The sequence below is a fragment of the Mus caroli genome, unplaced genomic scaffold, assembly GCF_978045245.1.
Source record: "Mus caroli unplaced genomic scaffold, Mus_caroli_1 scaffold_13, whole genome shotgun sequence".
Taxonomy (NCBI): Eukaryota; Metazoa; Chordata; class Mammalia; order Rodentia; family Muridae; genus Mus; species Mus caroli.
Window position 1 is genome coordinate 62,847,587 of NW_028227268.1, and position 18,600 is coordinate 62,866,186.

At 55.7% G+C, this 18,600-nt stretch overlaps 1 protein-coding gene across 6 annotated transcripts in view; it reads right to left on the minus strand.

The window, feature by feature from the left end:
* Positions 1–333: 333 nt before the first annotated feature.
* The window catches only part of Rai1 (retinoic acid induced 1), a 92,468-nt gene continuing 74,201 nt past the window's right edge, over positions 334–18,600 (minus strand). For 5 of the 6 annotated variants that reach the window (XM_029483839.2, XM_021177563.3, XM_085829961.1 and 2 more), the window contains 4 exons: positions 8,655–14,181; positions 5,042–5,135; positions 1,200–1,249; positions 334–1,005 (listed from right to left, as the gene is read on the minus strand). In XM_029483839.2, the coding sequence (XP_029339699.1) occupies positions 991–1,005; positions 1,200–1,249; positions 5,042–5,135; positions 8,655–14,165 (5,670 nt within the window). In that variant the 5' untranslated portion in view covers positions 14,166–14,181 and the 3' untranslated portion in view covers positions 334–990. Of the gene's footprint in view, positions 1,006–1,199; positions 1,250–5,041; positions 5,136–8,642; positions 14,182–18,600 lie in introns of those variants that run through there. The other variant, XM_085829962.1, reaches the window with a different exon arrangement.

The following is an 18,600-nucleotide window of genomic DNA, read 5'->3' on the forward strand; positions in this document are numbered from 1 at the left end:
GTCTTAACATTTACAGTCTTCATATATATTATATATATGTATATGTATACATATATATACACTATATAACGAGGCCAGATATAATACACACGTTTACCATTTTACAGTCATATGTACAGAACGTTGCAGGGAGAGGGGGCTGCATCAGGCCTATTGAAGCGTGGACAGAGCTGAGGACACAAACGGACAGGTGGGGGCTGGCCGTGGTGGTGGTGGTGACGGTGGTAGTTGCTCGGGGAAGGGGCATCACTTTGGCCCCGACCCCAGCCAAGGCCAGGTTAGGGCTCTGCTGTGGAGCACACGACGCACAGCAGCGACACACAGAAGCGAGCATGTTCCCAACATATATACATTCTATGTAACATATATATAGAGGGGTACACAGGTTTGTACACGAATCTAGCACTGTCTCCGCCCATGAGCCGAGTGAGCTGAGTGGCAGTCCCTGAATCCCATGTTGGTGTTTTGTCTGGGACAGCTGCACATCTGCTAGAGGGTAGCCAGGCCCAGTCTCCTCAGGCTTCCAGACGGGGCTCCAACAGTGGGGTGGAAGACTGGAAAGGGGACAAACAGAAGCCATAGGGCGCCACCCCAGGCCAGCCCGCATCAAGGATAGACTGGCCTGAGCCCAGGCTGCCACGACCTTGGGCAGATCCATGCCAAGTGCTGGGCCATGTCCCCCGCTGCTGGGCCTCTAAGAAAGGCTTGGGTCTGCCCCACGACATCCACTGAGCCAGCAGCCTCTTCCCGGGGGCACAGCTTGCATGCCACGTCTTTTTCAGAACTTGCAGGGGACTTGCACCCCGCCTGAGACATTGTGCCCTGGGTCTGGCCACTCCCTGGCCTGCCTTCGCCAAGCCTGGCCCCGGTTTTCTTCGCAACCTAGGCCTCACGCCAGCGCCCAAGGCAGCCGGAACTTAGACCCGGGATGGGATCAAGGACCGGCTGAGGGCGCAGCTCTTCTTCCTCGGAGTTTCGGCCACACGGGGATTACAAAGGCAGCCTCTGTGGGAGGGACAGCCCGTTACTGTTATCACCAGCCGCAGCCACCCCTGCCCTTCCACAAGAACTGTGCAATCACCCTAGACTGTGGCAAAGTAACTTTAGGACCTGGCCTGCGCCCCTCCCTACCCTCTGGCAGGGCAGGTCGAAACTGGGTTAGGTAGGGAACACTTTCTCTGGGGAGCCTGTTCACCTACCTTATGTTTGGGGCACTTCAAAGTAAAATTCTCCTCAATGAACGTGCAACCTGTGAGCAAAGAAAAGTTTCTGTGGTGATGCAGAGTCGGCTGGCTGCCAGTGTTAGTTCTGATGCCCTGGTTTTGCTCAGAACCCTCATTAGTCCAAATTCCCCCCAGAGGTGCAGCCCCTCTGCCACTACCCTGGTATTTCCCTTCCTGGCCTCCACTCCTAGACCCCCTCCCCCGCCCCACCCCTACCCTGGCCACCACTACATGGCCATCTCCCTCCTACCCAGGTCTCCCCAAAGGAGAAGGAACACTCATTCTCAGACATGCCCACTCCTGACCCAACCTCCTGCACAGTGGCCAGGAGAGGCCCATGCTCAGAAAGCACCCCATGATTGCTTAGATGACTGACAACTGCAGAGTGGAGTCTCAGGTCTTGACTGAAATGTCAGCTACTGAATCTCAGCTTCTATATTGTAGATCAATCACAATGTCACCTACTGTGTGCTCTCATGATCCTTCTTCACGTTCAGAGGAAATGTTCCACACGGAAGGGCTTATTCTTAAGAGACAGCAGTAGGAGGTTACAAGGTCCAGGTCTAGATGAATTCCCCAGATGTCCAGAAAGGATGGCTAAGCAAACCAGTCGTTATTCCTACCCAGGGCAGTGTGCTGCTATCATGAGTCCTTGCCAGCTGCCATGAGAAAACCCTAGCCATTGTCCTCTGGTGTCCCCTCTACCTACAGGCCTCCTGGGTCCATCATTGCTCCCTTCTCGGCTCCTGATCGGGGCTCACCTTCCCAGACATCGCCTCCCATCTCACACTAGGGATGGTGCAGAACCTGCCTGTTTCCTTCCCTCTTCTCCACCCAGAGGGGAGGGAGGTGGATGTCACTTGAGAAAGCTGCAGGAAAGGTTGTCTTCTAGGGCCAACTGCTGGGGGTGGGTGCACGCAGGCACACACGTTTGGGACTGCGCCTACACTGGACTGAGGTTTAGCTATAACCTACGGGTGCTTGCTAACAGTGGGGCTTGCTACTTCTCAGTCAGCTCAGCTGAGAGCAGGAACTGGGGTGGGGGTAGCTTTGGGACTGAATATAGATGTTCAAACTGGATCCTGTGCTATGGCTGCTATGCTCTTGTAAGTGAGAGGCAGAAGGGGGGTTCCAGTTCTTTCTAGCAACCCAGGAGTCAGGACACCTAGGAGTGGCTGGCCCATGTGGTATATTATTCCTGTACTCCTAGCCACGTGGCCAGGCACTCTGACCTTGTCATTTGCCATGACTGCTGTTTCCCAGGGCTCCACCTCCCTGATAGCTATTCAGAGTCCCCCATCAAGCCCCAATGCTGAGGTCAGGAGCCCAATGGCAGAGACTCCCTCCTACCGTGCCCTACCCTTGGCTACCTGGCTCTGTAGTCTCCACCCAACCTTCAAACCGGAGCTTTATGTGACCCACCTTTGTCCAACAAAACACAGGCTACAAGCCTTGTTCCTTGTTAGGGCCCTGCTGCTGTCAGGGGATGTGCTAGGCCAACCATCTGAAGCAGACAGCACTGGCCCAGATGGTACTAAGAAGCCACCAAACTGGGTATGGAAGGGTCAGGAGCTTAACCCAGTTATAAATGCCCAATCTTTCCATGCTAGCCCTGCCCAGATCAACATTGTAAAGTGAGCAGACCAGGTGCCCCATGCCTGCTCTCCCATTGTTGTAAGGCCTGTGAATTCTGTCCTGCAGTCTCTAGCATGTATGGTTCCACCTTTACCAGGCAACCGTCCTCTCCTGCTGGGGCTCCTAGATAGCTCATCAGCCTATCAGGCTGGTGTCTTACCCCCCAGGCCCCTCTCGGCCTCAGATCTGTTGAGTCTGAGATTTCTGTTGAGTGATCAAGGCCTGCTCTGCAGTCCTGTACTAACCAGCCATGGCTTAAGGCATCTGATGTTTGGGGCCTGGCTCCAATGTTGCCCATCTGGAATCTTCCCCACGTTCCTCCAGCTCAGAGAGAATGGCTTTCTTTATAAGCACACTATCTCCTGATCTGATGTGAGTACTGATCATTGTCAGCTAGAAAGAATTTAAAATAACCTGGAAAATGGGCCTCTGGGAATGCCTGTGAGGGGATTATCTTTTTAAAAATTTTACATTTATGGTTGTTTTGACCACAATGTAGGTTTATATACCATGTGTGCCTAATGCCAGCAGAGGCCAAAAAAGGACATCAGATGCCCTGGAGCTGGAGTTTCAGATGGCTATAAAGCCACCATGTGAGTGCTGAAAATCAAAGCCAAGTGCTCCTGAGGAGCAGCTGGTGCTCCCGGCTGCTGAGCCCACCTCTTCCAGCCCCATGAGGGAGGATCTTGATCAGGTTAATTGCAGTTAGATCTATTGTTCTCCGTTGCTACGACTTTTTTAAGTTACTGTTATTATTTGGGTGTAGGGGGTGCAGTCTTGGCTGGCCTAGATTCATTCTGTAGACCATGCTGGCCTTGAACTCTTTAAAGTATATGTATGGCCAAGTATGTACTTGTATACATGAATGCAGTACCCATAGAAGCCAGCAGAGGGCATCAGATCCACTGGAGCTGGATTTGTAGGCCACGACTATGTGGGTGCTGGGAACTGAACTTGAAACCTCTGAGGGAACTCTCAACTGCCCGGCCATCTGAGCTAGATAGCCCTGGCAGGCCTGGAACTTCCTATGTAGACCAGGTTGGCTTCAAACTCAAAAGACATCCGCCTGCCTCTGTCTCCCAAGTGCTGGGATTAAAAGCGTGTCCCACCATGCTTGGCTCCTCTGCTTCTTTACTGATGCAGTGTGACTGGCTCCTGTAAGTGCCTGTTGCTATGACTTCCCTACTATGATAACTTGGGACTTGGAACTGTGAGCCAAAATAAATCTTCTCTTCCCTACGTTGCTGTTGTTGGTATTTTATCCCAGCAACGGAAAAGTCACCAGCCATCTACAACAGACATGGCTGTCCTGGCAATCAGCCCCTTTCAGGTTGAGGCCCTGGGGAAGCTGGACTGGCCTGGAGTGGGGGAGAACAGACACCCCAGACTTCAGCTGAGGTATCTGGATGGGGAGTGAGCCCATGCACTCGGGTTAAGTCCACATTCCACACAGGCCACCATGCTGATGGGGCAGAGCCCAAGATAACCCCAGCCCGGTACCCACCACCGTCCCTTTCTGGTGGGTGCAGCAGCTCAGTCCCCCCTGAGACTGATTAGCTGTGTCTGATGCTGGCTCAGGATCCAGAAAGCAGAAAGGTCAGTGATGACTGCTCAGGCTGGGAGGAGTGACCAGGCCAGAGCTGGGCGGGATGGAGGGAGGGAGGGTGAGACTATACCTTCACCTTCTAGACAGTGTTAATTTACCCTGCTGCTGCTCAGTGAAGAGCGGCTCACAGTCCAGCTCTGCGGATGGGGCCTAAGTACAAAGAATGCATAACAAGCACAGGAAGGAGAACCACCAGGGCTGAGCCTGGACAAGAGTGCTGTTGCCATCCCCAGTGAGGAGACACTGTCTTTATAGACAAAGTGATTAAGGTCCCCACTAGATGGATTAAGGCTGGGCTTCTGAGTCCTGTAGCCCATGGAGAATAAGTAAGAATGGGGTGGGCCATAGGGGCCTGTCAGAGACCACAGAGACCTGCTTCACTTTGCACTTTGAGTCCTGACAGCTCTGGAAGTCCTCAACATCAGCTAAGTAGGGGCTGACCCACCCATCTCCACAGCCAAATGCAGGCAGAGGTGAAGAGAACAAGATAAAGTTCCTGGGGCAGGTGAATGCCCCGGGAGGCACATGGGGTCTGGGTTGAAATAGTTGTACCCAGGCCCCTGAAGCCAGCTCTTACCTGTGTCATTGGCACATGGGTAGTGGTAGGTGTGGATACATCCTTTATAGGAGCACGAGATGGTCGCCCCGGGCTCGTGACAGCTGGTACACGGCTGGAGAGAGAGGAAGGCAAGTGAGTCCTTGTGTGTTCTACAGGCCCAGCAGCACTTCTGCCAGGATGGCACAGCAATGCAGCATGGAGGGATATGCCCTCAAGGGCTGGCCCTCTGCCATCTCCTGGGCTGGCACACTGCATGGGGGACCCTCTTGGGCTAGTGGTGCTAGTCACCACAGTGGCCGAGGCTGGCAGCCACCATCTGTCAGGTGCTGCTTACATGCTGGCTCTGGTGTGTCCCCAGCCACTGGCTCTTTCTAGCAGCCACAAGGGGTGTGGCTTTCACTGACCTCCACTTTCCAGATGGTGAGAGAGGCCCCTTTCATGTGAGAGCAGGCAAGGACTCTACCCAAATGGCGGCAGATACGTAGAAATGAGCTGGGGGAAGAATTGACATATGACCCCCAAGAGGCTGATCTCAAGTGAATCTGATGACCCTCCCACCCCAAGAATATGTCCAGCCCCTGACTTCTGCTGGGCTCAGAGGCTAGGACAAGACAAAGAAGTCTAATGGAGGAGCAACGCCAAACCCTGGCACAGGGAAAGGCCATCCCTGTTCCCAAGCCTGTCACCACAGTGGGCAGTGAGATAGGAGGGAAGCAGAGGACACGGCAGGCTCAGAAGCTAAGCACTGAGGCAACAGTGCACTTGGTGCCACGCATGGCTGTAAGTCCCAGCACACAATGAACTTCTCTAGGCCCAAGGAAACAGAGCTGGGGACAGCCAGTAAGCTCAAACTTCCAGGCAGATCCTGAACTGCAGCTTAGCAGGCCCAGGCTGCCCTGGCAGGGTGGGCTCCGTTCTAACTCTCTGTAGCTGGAGTGGCCAGCAGGGGACAGGTGGCACAAGGGGAAGACATTAAAGCAGAGGCTCTGGGTAAGCCACCCAAGGATCTAGAGCCCCAGGCCCATCTCTTAAGGCATCAACGGAGGCACAAATGGAGACTCCAAGGTAGACCAGGTCTCACTCACTCACAGTGGCCTTTGGAAGCACTGCAAGACTCTTTTGGGGGCTGGTGAGATGGCTCAGTGGGTAAGAGCACCCGACTGCTCTGCCGAAGGTCCGGAGTTCAAATCCCAGCAACCACATGGTGGCTCACAACCATCCGTAACAAGACCTGGCGCCCTCTTCTGGAGTGTCTGAAGACAGCTACAGTGTACTTACATATAATAAATAAATCTTTAAAAAAAAAAAAAAAAGACTCTTTTGGGCCCCCCTGTGACAGAGTCCCAAGCAACTCCTGAGGCAGGGCTCTGCTCACTGCAGACATGAAGAGATTAAAGCTATTGTCTTGTCCCCAGTTCCCTTACAGGGGCATAGCTGACCAACTGTGCCCCCCTTCTTGGCCCAGGCACCCACACTAGAGGCCACCAGTTTCCTGCCCTCCCTAGCCAGGAAATGAGGATGACACAGTCTAGGGACGTGGGCAGCCTGAGTGGACGTACTGTGAAGACAGCAGGGACTGTGGACAACAGGAGAGACCAAAGGCCTGGCCTGTATACTGCGTGGGTGCTGATGCTGGGGCTTGCACAGGAAGTCAGGCTTCCTGGAGATATATTTGAATCAGGGTCTGCCTGGTTCCTAGAGAAGGTAGTCCCAAGCCACTGGGGCAGAAAGCAATGGGCTGAACTCTGCAGGTCACTCTTCACGGAACCTGGGAAACACCCTCGTCTATTCTCTAGCATATTCTAGGTGGCCACGTCCTGAGCCTGTGGCTCTGGGGGACAGCCTGGCAACAGGTCCCAGCTGTCAGCCAGGGCCACCTCTAGCAGGGAAGTCTTCATTATGCAGCTAACCCTCGTCCAGTGAGGGCCTCTCTTGGCCTTCACTGTTACTCTGAGGTGTGGCAGAGCTCTCTCAGCAGAGAGCCTCCTCAGCTCAACAAGACAGTCTGTGGATGGCAGCACAGGAAGAGGAAGCCAGAGGTACAGCCCGAGCCAGGGTACAGGGACCCTTACCTCAACTTACCAATATTTCTCCTTGTTTATGTCAGGTTGGGGACATGAGATGACTTGCTGCCACCCCTGGGCCCCAAAGCCCTGGATGGAGCAGGGTCAGGACAACCAGCTGGACAGAGGTTCCATCCAGGTTTTTTTTTTCTTTTTAAAAAATGATTTATTTTTATTTTACATGTATTGGTGTTTTGCCTACTGTATGTGTGAAAGTGTCAGGTGTCCTGGAGCTGGAGTTACAGACAGCTGTGGGCTGAACCAAGGTTCTCAGGAGGGGTAGCCGTTGCTCCTAACTGCTGGGCCATCTCTCCAGCTCGTTACTTTCTAATGGAAAGATGAGATTATTTTAAGGTAGCCATGAAGATAAAGTTACCAAGGAACCAGTGATAAGCAGGAAGAGGATGTGTGGACCATGTGTGGCTGATGTCTTGCCTGCTCATCAACTGGCTGAGGTCCTGAAAGCTGTGATGTCTTGCCTCTTGTGCCCTTCTCACCAAGGTGGGCAGACAACGGGGCCCAGAGAGATTCTATAGTTGGCACCATGGGCAGTAAGTGCCTGGAGCCTAGAGCCTGGAGCCAGGGGCAGCATCCACAGTGGTCCCCAAGGTCAGGGCTGGGGGTGGGGGCTGCCTGGGCAGAACACTTCTCAAGATCTGGGACAGTAAAGTATGGGGCGGAGGGGGGCACTGGTCCTCTAGGCTCAGCTGCCCACAGTGTGCTGAGAGGAGGAAGGGGAGGAGGGGAGACCAACAGAATTAGCATGGTTACCCTGAAAGAACCAGTGTGGAGGAGGGGGCCCAGGGCCTCACTGCCCAGGAACCAGGGCACAATCTGCAGAGGCAGGAAGTGGCCTTGCTGCCCTGGGGCCAAAACTTCAGGGAGCGTGGGCTCTGAAGTGGCCTCTGCCAGTCCCTCGGCCTGAGGTCTCTTAGCTGTAGCCACGGCTCAAAATGCTTTCTCCTTCCCAGACCTGTGATCCCAGATATAGCCTTAAAGATCAATAGGTGTTAATGTGCTAGGTCCTGTGACCTTGCCCCACAGGAGAGGCAGGAGCAAGGCTTGGGGGAGTGCATGCTGCAGTCCAAAGTTCTCTGAAGGGATGACTTAAAACTGGAGGTCTGCGCTTCAGGGCTCCGGTGGCCAGGTAAGCCAGGGTTGCCCAGGACCAGTGTCCCACGCTTTAGCCACATGTTGTTTAGAAGCTACCCCCTATGTCCCAGTTCAGGGGAGACCAGGCCATCTTGGCATTCAACTCTGGAAGGCCTGTCTTGCTGGGACCCAGCAACTCCGGTGTGGGGTAGTGTGTGTGAGCAGTATACTCCACTGGGCCCAGTGGAATGTAGAAACTGTAGCACATACCCTGGGCAAGATGGATGAACGTGCTCTGCTGTAGCCCCGGGTGTGCTTCAACTTGCCTCCATACTCCCCCAAGAGACCCCAGGGCTGGAGGCTGTACTCTTTGGCTATGGGCACAAGTAGCCCACAATAGAGCCCTGGAGACACTTCTGCCAGCCTGTTGGTACTTCACACTGCCCTAGCCCGCCCCAGCTGCTCTAGCCTCTTACCATGTCCACAGCTACCTTCATGGCCTCCTGCAGCCCAAAGAGCTTCCCGGCCACCAGGTACACCCCGCTGGTCCACACAGCACAGGCCTCATGGACCCAGTGTTCCTGGGTGTCCCCACCAGGTTCTGTAGGGGCCTCTTTGCTGCATTCATGTTTGCGGCTCTTGTCAGCCGGGGCCACCTCCTCACCCCCGTCCCCCTGACCATCACAGCAATAGCAACTCTGCAGTCGCCGTGACAGGCCCCGGGCACTGGTGCGCAGGGGCCCCTGCTTGGCAGGGTCAGCTGGGCCATCGGGCCTGGACAGTCTCCCCAGGGCCGTGGGGGTAGTGATAGTGGCTGTGGTAGGGGCGGCAGCAGTGGTGCTGGCTGAACATTCCAGGCCTTTGAGTGTTCTCTCGAGAGGCAGAGAGGCCTCCTCCAAGGTGCCCTCCAGCCGCGCCTTCTCCTTGAGTTTTGGCTTCTTTTTGGGGAGGCAGTGTTCAGGGTAGTAGGGGCCACAGAGGTCCCCAAGGTCCTTGAAATTGGCTGGGTTTTGGCAGAGGCAGCAGACAAGGCAAGAGGTACTTAGGGCCTTAGACACCACAGGCCCCAGATGCATGGTGGAGGAGAGGGGCAGGGAGGGCCTCTGCTGCAGCACAGAGCCTCCAGGGAATGTGGTCAGAGAAGCCCCAGCTGGTTCTAAGGAGGAGGAAGAGGTGGAGGAGGAGGCAGCAGAGGAGGATGGCTTCCAGTGAGGTTTCGGCTCATCCCCTGGGGAGTTGACGACAGTGCATATGGTGGTGTACGCATCTCGCTTCTCCACCCGCACAAAAGGTGAGAAGGCTGGGGTGCGGCTGTCTGCCCGCAGCCTTTTGCAAGAGGAAATGTATTTGAGTCGGATTTCAGGCTCTGCAGGATCCAGGGGCAGTACCTGCTGCTGCCTTCTCCGAGTGGCACGTCCCTTACAGGGTGAAGCGTGGGCGGTCTTCCCCCGGCCGCGGCTGAGGCGCTTCCGCTTGGAATAGCTGCTGTAGCTGGCTTGGCCCGGCTGCTTCTGCGCCCTCGTCTGGGGCTGGCAGGGCCGGCCTTCGGGGGGCTGGGAGGCCGGTCCCAGCTCCTCTGTCTTTGGCTTCTTGCCTCCTCCACTGGAGTTGTCCTCACCTCCGCCCTGAGTGCTGCTGGCCCTGTCGTGGGGAGCGAGGAGCAGAGGCTGGCCCGGACACGGCCGCTTCTCCAACGGACCTTTGGAGGGTCCCAAGGCCCCAGTCCTGCCTTTCCGGCTCCTTTTCTTCGGTGCCCGGGCAGTCCCTAGTGATGGCAGGGTCTCCGGGGACATGAAGGCCTCAACTTTGGGGCAGTCAGCAGCAGAGGACAGCTTCTTACTGTTCAAGAGTTTACCTTTTAGGGACCTGCTGGCTGGGTTCCTGCACAATGGGTCAGCTCCGGAAGCTGCTGGTAGCATTTGCCCCATTCCTCCTAAACCCTCTTCCGCCCCGGCTGGACTGCCCCCTGGACGTCTCTCAGGCAGGGCTGGGCTCCGGGGTGTCCCAGGAGGGGCTCCCGCCACTCTGCATGCGAGTTTCTTGAGACCAGGTGAGGTGATCTTCTGCACTATGGCCTCCAGCTTGAGGCCGCGGCCCTTTCGCGGTGGCAGCACCTTGGTCCTCACAGCACTGGGCAGGGATGACTGTGTAGACAACCCCATGCATGCAGCAGGTGGCTCCAAGGGTGGGGGTGGGGGTGGCTCCCCACTACCCCTGGGTCTGGCCCTCTGGGGTGAGGCCATCCTCCGTAAGAGGCCAGGGGAACTCTCAGCCCTCTCCTCCCTCCCATCTCCCCCACTTCCATTGTTGCTTCTCAGGATGAGGCTCCGTTTTTTGGTGGGGACAGGTGCCATGAAAGACGACTTCCTCTTGAGCGTGTGGAGAGGCCGATCTGAAAGCTTGCTTCCTGTACCAGGCTTGGGTACTTTGACCCGCTGGCTCATCCGACCTTCCTTCTGGGGCCCACTGGAGACCTTGAACGCAGTGGGTAAATGGTTGTTAGCAGGGAGCTTCTTGGTGGCACGACAGTCTGGGATCCGGCTCTCCGAGGGCCGCCGCCGTTTGGCATGGAAGACCTGCTGGGGTTTGGTGCGAGACCGGAGGACCATGGAGCGCTGGTCCTTGCCAGGCATGCTGGGAGAGTCTGGCTCCTTGGTCTTGGAGCCCACGGGGCTGCTGTCTGAGGCAACAGGCAGGGCAGCAGGGTTGCTGGGGCTGGATGCAGCCTTGGGTGATGGTTTTCCGACCCGCTTGCCAGACTTGAAGGCAGCTCGCTGCTTACCTCCCAGTTTGTCGGGAGGCGTAGGGGTGGTAGTCAGGCCCGGAGGTCCAGGAGTTTGGGGCTCACTCAGAGCTGTAAGCGAGCGGGTACACATTCTGGGGAGCCCTTCTGACAGCCCCCGGCCTGGGGCTCCAGCCCCCTCGGCCTGTCCCTGTGGGGGCCCCGTGCAAGACTCTGGGAGCAAGAGGTCTTTGGGAAGTGCTGGCACCCTGCACGGAGAGTCTTCAGCCTCAGGCAGCCCCCGGTGTACTCGCCGGCTCCGTAAGCTCTTACCCCGTGGCACAGGCTCTTTCTTAGCAATGGGCCCCTCAGGTACGGCAGGCTTGTTAGGCTTCGGGGCCAAGGAGCCTTGTGAGGTGCCGGAACTACCTGGAGCCCTCTCCATCTCCGGCCCTTCTTCTCCCGGCTTCATGTGTGACAGAGAAGATTCAAACCAGCTCTGAACCTTTGATTGGGCACCCACAGAGGGGCCCAGTAGGACAGCAGGCTCCCCGGAGAGGTGACACGGAGAGACCCAGCCAACCTTGGTGTCCAGCGCCTCCTCTGCCTCCTCCTTGGTGCACATCAGCGGGGCCTTTGGGGACAGCGGGTCCTGCAGGCTGGGCCTCTGCTCAGGGCTCCCCAGCAGTTCACACAGAGAAGAGTACTCCTCTTCAGCTTCCAGGTCCTCCTTCCTGCCAGGGGGCGGCAACAGTGGCAGGTCCCCAAAGTCAGTGGAAGAACAGCAATGGCGGCTCTCCTCCAGCCACTGGTCGGCCTTGGCCACCTCGGGGCACTGCAGCAACCCACCCACCTCCTCTTTCACCCCCTCTGCCTCCTGCTGTTTGAAGTCCCCGGACAGTGCGGCTGCCGGCTTCCCGATGGCATGATCCTCCTGGAAGCCCATGCAAGCAGAGGCCTCGTGTGCATCTGCCTTGCCCACGCTGTCTGAGGCTTTTGCACCCTGTTCCAAGCCCTTGGTAAGCTCACCAGGGTGGAGGCCCCAACGAGGACAAGCATCGCCCAGGTTCTCCTCTGGCCAGGCAAAGGGGTTGGCACCATCCACCGAGCTGGCAGTGGGTGTATCTGGAAAGCAGTCAAATGCTGCTGTGGTGGGGTCAGGAGTGGCAGTCCCTAGCAAAGGCTTGGTGCCGAAGGACAGGGGACTGCTTGTTTTCTTCGGGTCAGTGGTGGCAAAGGCCACAGAGGGGTCTTCAAACAGCCCCGGGCTGAAGTCCTTGGTGCTGCCACCCTTGTCCAGCTGCAAGGGCTCAGGGAGGGTCTCCGGCTCCCCTGGCTGTGACCATGAAGTCTTTGCCACAGTGTCCAGGCAGGTGCCATGGTTCTCCAGTGAGAAGGGTGGCTTGCCATTGTCCTTGGGCAGGCTGGAAGCCTCAGCCCAGGCCTTGTCAGCCTTCTCAACAATGGCTTCCTGCAGTCCCAGGATCTCGGAGGCCAGATCTTCCTGTGCCAGGGCACTGAGCAGCAGGCGCGGGCAGTCCCGCTCGCCTGCGACAAATTTGGAGAAGCTGTCCAGGGGCAGAGTACTGTGCAGGCTCTGGAAAGAGTCGTCGGACTTGGTGGACATGTCATCAGGTGAGGTCACAGAACAGGTGGACACAGACTCAGGCTTAGCCTTGGAGTTGCTGTTGACCCTGGCGGGGCTGCCCCGGGCCTGGCTGCAGTAGAGGAAGCTGCGTTCTAGCGGGTCCTCGGAGCCACTCAGGTAGTCAGTGTCCTGTGGCTCAGCATGGGTGGACTGTGGCGTGCTGCTCGGCGGCTCAGACAGTGGTGTGCCCGCTGGCTCAGCTGAGTAGCCGCTGCCCTCAGGGCTACAGTGCTGGCTTTTGTGCTGCTCTGGAGTCCTGGACACAAGGCTCTTGACCCCTTTCTTCTGTGGCATGGTAGCTTTGGACAGCAAGAGCTGCTGCACGGTGTTGGAGATGTTTTCCACCTGGGAGGTGAGCGCTGTGAGGCTCTGCAGGCTGAGGTCTGAGAGCAAGTTGTCAGGGAGCTTTTCCTTCTGCAGGGGCTTGCAGTTGCCTGCCTGGGGGTCCACAGAGCTGGCAGCATCTGTTGGGGACGGGTTAAGCAGGGGCATAAAGTGGCTGTGGTCTGTGATGCCTGTGGGGAAGGCCCCAGTACTAAGCGGCTGCTGGCTATAGGGGAAGTTCTCCAGATTGGGCATCAGTGGTGACGGGGTGGAGCTATAGGAAGGGGAGCGACCCACAGACCGTGCAGGGGAGTGGCTGGAGCTCGGGCTGAACGTCTGGTAATACTGCTCTGGAGTCCTGACAGCTGTGTCCGGGGGACAGTAGCCCTGGCCTTGCTGTCCATAGTGTTGGTACTTGGCGAGGTTCTGGTAGTGGAGTGTTTCCTGGGTGTGGTGCCGGCCTTGAAGTGCTTGCTGCTGTTGCTCGTAGCCAAGGCGGCCAGGCTGGTAAGCGTGAAGATTCTGGACCCGTTGCCCTGGAGCCAGGCTCGCATTGGCACTCATCGGCCTATCATGAGGCTGGGCAGATGGTGCTGTGCAGCTCTTGTAGGAGTGGGCCCCCTGCCCACCACCCTGCACTGTTGGGGCATAAGTGGAGGAGGTAGGGAAGGACTGGGAATGCTGGGGAAAGTGGCTGCCCTGGGGGAAGGGCAGAGGGGAGGCAAGGTCGTTCTGTGGTTTCTGCCTTTGGAGTTTGGGGTAAGCCAGGGGCTGCTGAGGCTGTGGTGGTGGGACATGCAGGCTGTGAGTCCGGAAGGGAAGCTGGGGGCCCTGCTCAGGGTACTGCCTGTTTGGAGGAGGCACAACTGTCTTCTTCATCAGGTTCTCCTCATACTTGCTCACTGCCCCGGGCAGAGGCTGTGGCTGAGGAGGCGGTGGCTGAGGGCCCCCCCAGGTCTGAAGACCTTCCTCGGCAGAGTAGCGCCCTGGGTAGGGGCTGCTGTCTTGAACATAGCTGGGGAAAGCTGGCCTCCCCTGCAGGGATTTGCTGCCTCGGTGGTACTTGTCTGCAGCTGCCGTGGCCACCGTGCCAGAAGGTGTACCAGTGCCACCCTCATAGCCTGTATAGGGCTGAGGGCTGTAGTAGTCCTTGGCCAGCAGCCTCTGCCGATCACAGCTTAGCCCAGCCTGACCCGGCTGCCTGTAGTTCTCCAGGCGCGATGTCTCCTGGGAGGTCTGTGGGTAGTTTTGCTGTTTGCCATGGAAACCACACCTTTCTCGAAAAGACTGCATGACTCGGGCTGGTTATCTGTGAAGAGAAAGGATGGTGCAGAGGGGAAACAATTCAGACGGGCCATGGTTTGCTTGCTGCCTCAGTCAGCATACCTCCCTCCCGGCACCCTCCCACCAGCTCTGCCTGCACATACTGACAGCCTCTGGGTCTGAGAGGTATGCTCTAAAATCCTGCTTCTACAGTGAGCTCCCGCTGAAATGGACAGTCCAAACAGGCTGCACAGACCAAGTCACAATGAATGGCCACTCCAGGCCTCTCTTGCCAGCTCCTCCTCTCTATCAGCTCGTCTGTACTACCACGCCCAGCCCTTGTAGACAGCTCAAAATCATTTAGCAGAGCAATTCCACTGTTCCCTGGGGCCCTGCTGGATCCCATCATCTTACTCTTTGTGTAGCTGTACCTAAGCGTGACTCAGCCACACTGGACACCCGTGAGGACCCCTCCCCAATTGGGGAGAGGTGGCTTTCCAGGCCACTGTAACTGCACATACATGAATCCACACATGTACAAAGGACCTATCAGGCACATGTCCATGCACGCTCACACACGCCTCCCCTGTAGTGCCATCTGGACTCTGTCCCCTCTGGCAGATGTTGACTGGGGGCTGCTAAGCATCCCCTCCCTGGACTCCTGGGAGTGAAGGATGATAGCACCTGCCTCCTGTTCTTGGTATCATAGGTGCATAAACAGATTATGCAGTCCAGAGTGTGGGGATGCATACTAATAGGGGACAAAGACACAGTCCCCTGGCCACTGGAGAGCAGCACACGACTCTTCCCGTTCTCTGTCCCTCCCCAATGAGCTCCTCCCAACTTTCCCAGGTCAGGGATGGTACAGACAGCACTGATATGGAAGGCAGGGGCAGGTAGACCAGGGGCTTTTGTGGAGTCACAATCCAGGCTTGGCTATCTCGGCTGGTTTCCTTCAACTGATTGGCTTTGGCTACCCCAGAAAATCCTCAGTGGTGAAAAACAGGAATGCCCCCAAGCTTTGGAGAAATCACAAAGAAGGCTGACTATTGGCACCACATCCCACAGATTCAGGGTTTACCCAGCCACCACGCAGGGTGAAGGCAGGGTGTTCAAGTTCTCTGGGTCTGAGCAGCCCAAGCCTCTAGGAAGGGACAGTTCTTGTCCCAAAACACACTAAGATGGAGGTGTGGCCTGCCATAGACCACAAAGGTGTCAGGGGTTTGAATGTGGGGGAGGAGAGGTATGTGCCTCCCAGGGACAGGAGTGAGAGCTATTGGAAGGGAGATCCAGCCTCCCTTTAGTCTGGATCCCACAAAGGCGCTTTCCTTCCTTTGTCTGGGAACTGACCCAAGGGAGGGAGGTGAAAGAGCTCCATCCAGTTGAACAGGGCACTCCCAGGCAGCCAGAGCCTCCAGAGCTCAGAGCAGTAGGGCTGACCCAGCTGACAACTTTCTTCTTCTCCAGATTGTTAAAGCTTTCTGCCTATCCCATCCCCATCAGCACATGTCTCTAGCCCCTCACTAGGACAGTGCCTACCTGCCCTTTGGATGAAACACCAAGTGGTGCCTGCCATTCCAGAAGGGCTGGAGGCAGGGCAGCCTGGTGCCTCCTGCCCCACCTTCCCAGAGCAGACTCTGGATGCGGGGGTTGGGGAGGAGGGGAGATGCCACGCCTGCTCAGGATGGCTGCTGGGTCATTTCTAAGACCAGGACACAAAATGCCAGCTCCCTGCCCTCCCTGGGTGTGTGTTTATAAGCCAAGAACGCACAAACCCGGTCTGCTCTGAAGGCTACATCTGCCTCCCTCATATATCTGCACAAATTACATTTCGGTTTTTATTAGTCCCAGATCACTCTCATTTCCTGCTGAGTGTCCTGTGGATATCATTAACATTTCTACGGCTGGAGTTGTGTGTGTGTGTGTGTGTATCCCTGCAATACATTCCCCAAAATGCAATGCATTACCAGAGACATCATCTAAAGAGGGGAGCCATGAACAGTGTCCCCTCCCTGCCTGCTCTGTCCCTGCCCCATCTAATCAGTCCAGCTGCTATGCCTTTTAATTTCCCCACACAGGATTACAGGCCAGCTTCCCGATGCACACAGGCAGCTGGATGTGGAAAGCATCTATCTCTAAGAAAAGACAGTTCAATTAAAATCTCAGAGGCCCAGGGCCTGTTGGAGGACACAGGCAGAAACATGTGCCCCAGCACCACCCTCCAACCCTGGCAGAGGGAGGGACAGAAACAAAGGCTCAGGCATGGTGGCATCCTAGCTGCTAGCTACAGAGGTACTGCTGGCTCTGCCAGCAGAAAATAGGTGCTGCCTCTTTAAGACTTGCAGCGGGCTCTGTTGTTATTAATTATTGTGATTATGATTATTTTTCAAGAGCACCAGGAAAGGACATGGAAGGGATGAGAAGCAGATAGTGAAGGACTGGTATGGGCAGCATCAGGAGAGCAGTTGTAAGAATGAATACCCCATAGGTGATAGTGACCTTTCAACACGGAGGGAAGAAGCTGAAATGGCTGGATTAATAGCAGTAAGGTTTGAGAAGGGAACCTTAACCTTGCCCCAGCTTCTGCTCCTCCCCCTTCTCCTGGGAACTTGCCAAGGCTTCCCCTCAACCAGCTTGGCAGAATCTGGCACACAGCTGATGGGAATCCAGAGCAGCCCTCATTGCCCTAGGGACATGAATACTCCACCCCTGTAACCACTGGTTACTCTAGACACTGGATGAAGAGTGTACCAGGCTCAACAAGGGCAGAGCTTCGTGGACTCTGGTGGTGCTTGCAACCAGGATGAACCTCCTTTGACATTCCAGCAGCCAAGGATGGCAAGCCATCAACACAGCCATCAAAGAGTTCACTGAAGGAATAGTGAGGCTGAGCCTCAGGCACAGCCTTCTCCCAAAGACTGTGTGTGTGTGTGCTAGCCACTGATAAAACTGGACTTTTTGTTTTATCTTGTCCTTTCTACTACTAAAGGTGACGTTAATAGGGGTAGAGGAATTGTTTGCTAGCTGAACATTGAAGATCAAACCCCTCTTCTGTACCTCACACCAGAAAGTCCCACCCTGAGAGGGTGTCTTAGTATGACAGCAAGAATACAGAGCTGAGTTTAGGACAGACAAATATATGCCTATGTGCCCCTCTACAGCAGGCCTGACCCTGCCTGCAAGCCTGGCTCTATATTTCTGTGCTACTAGGGACAAACCCAGGGCCTTTAACTTGCTAAGCAAGGTCTACCACTGAGCTGTACCCTAGTTCTCAGCAGGCAATCCTACCTATAGTAGTTGACCAGCCTCTAGTGGAGGGTTGTTAGTCCCACAGGCTCATCAGGCCCAAGAGTGAGCCCTACCAGTGAGATGGTATACACTGTGGGCCTTGTAGGAATGTTACCCTGAGGGAAAAGGGGGACAGGTGGGAAGATGCACATTCCCTCTTCACTAGCAGTCCCCAGTCACTGGCCCTCCCACCTCGCCAGAGTTGTTTATAACCTGATTGGTAGCTTAGGAAAAATTGAAAGTTTAACCCACTCAAGGCCTGAGAACCAGAAAGGGGGTATTTATGGGGCCCAGGAAGCCTGGAAAAAGACAGATGTTCATGGAGCAGTGGGTAGGTGAGACCCCAAGGGTCTCCCCATCTGTTATGGATGAAGAATAAATATTAAGACTTGGAAGCTGGGAGAGGCTCAGTAGGAGGGCTTGCTGTACAAGCTTGAGGACCTGAGTATGGAACCCCAGCATCCATGCAAAAAAAGCTGGACAAAGCAGGGTGAGCCTGTAACCCTAGCAACAAGGGGAGGTGGATGGGGAAGAAGAGGAGAAAACAGGTATTGCATGATCTTGCAGGCTAGCTAGCTTGGGGGCAGCGAGACTGTCTAAAAGGAATGAGACAAAAATCAATCGGCAGAAGGTATCAGAGGTCTCTGTTAGTTTTTAGGGCTGAGCCTGTCTGGGAAGCAGGGATGAATCTTCATGGAACCCACAAGAGCAGTCAGACCCCACTGGCCTTTGAGACTACGCTAAACTTCTTGGGCTAGGAGCTAGCATCAGGAAGAGGCTGAAGGATCTGACAGCTCTACCCCAAAGCTACCCCAAAGCACAGCTTCTCAAGACCACCCCATGTTGGTAACATCTTCTTTACACTACCTCTCCCAACAGGAGGAGGGGTCCTGAGTAGACAGAGGCAGGCGGAGAGATAAGAAGTAGCAGATACAAGACAGGGTTGTGGTTCAGGCTTTTTAGAAGACTTGCCAGACAGTATCTCCATCACTGAAGTAGAAAATTAGCAGGATATAGTGGCATAAATCTATGATCCTAGCATTTGGAATCTGAAGCAAGGGGATCATATCTCAAGTTCAGGACCAGTCTGGCAGGTTAGGCATAGAGCTCAGTGGTAGAGTATTTGCCTAGCATTCATGAGCCTTTAAATTCAGTTACCAAACACTGCAACAAGCCA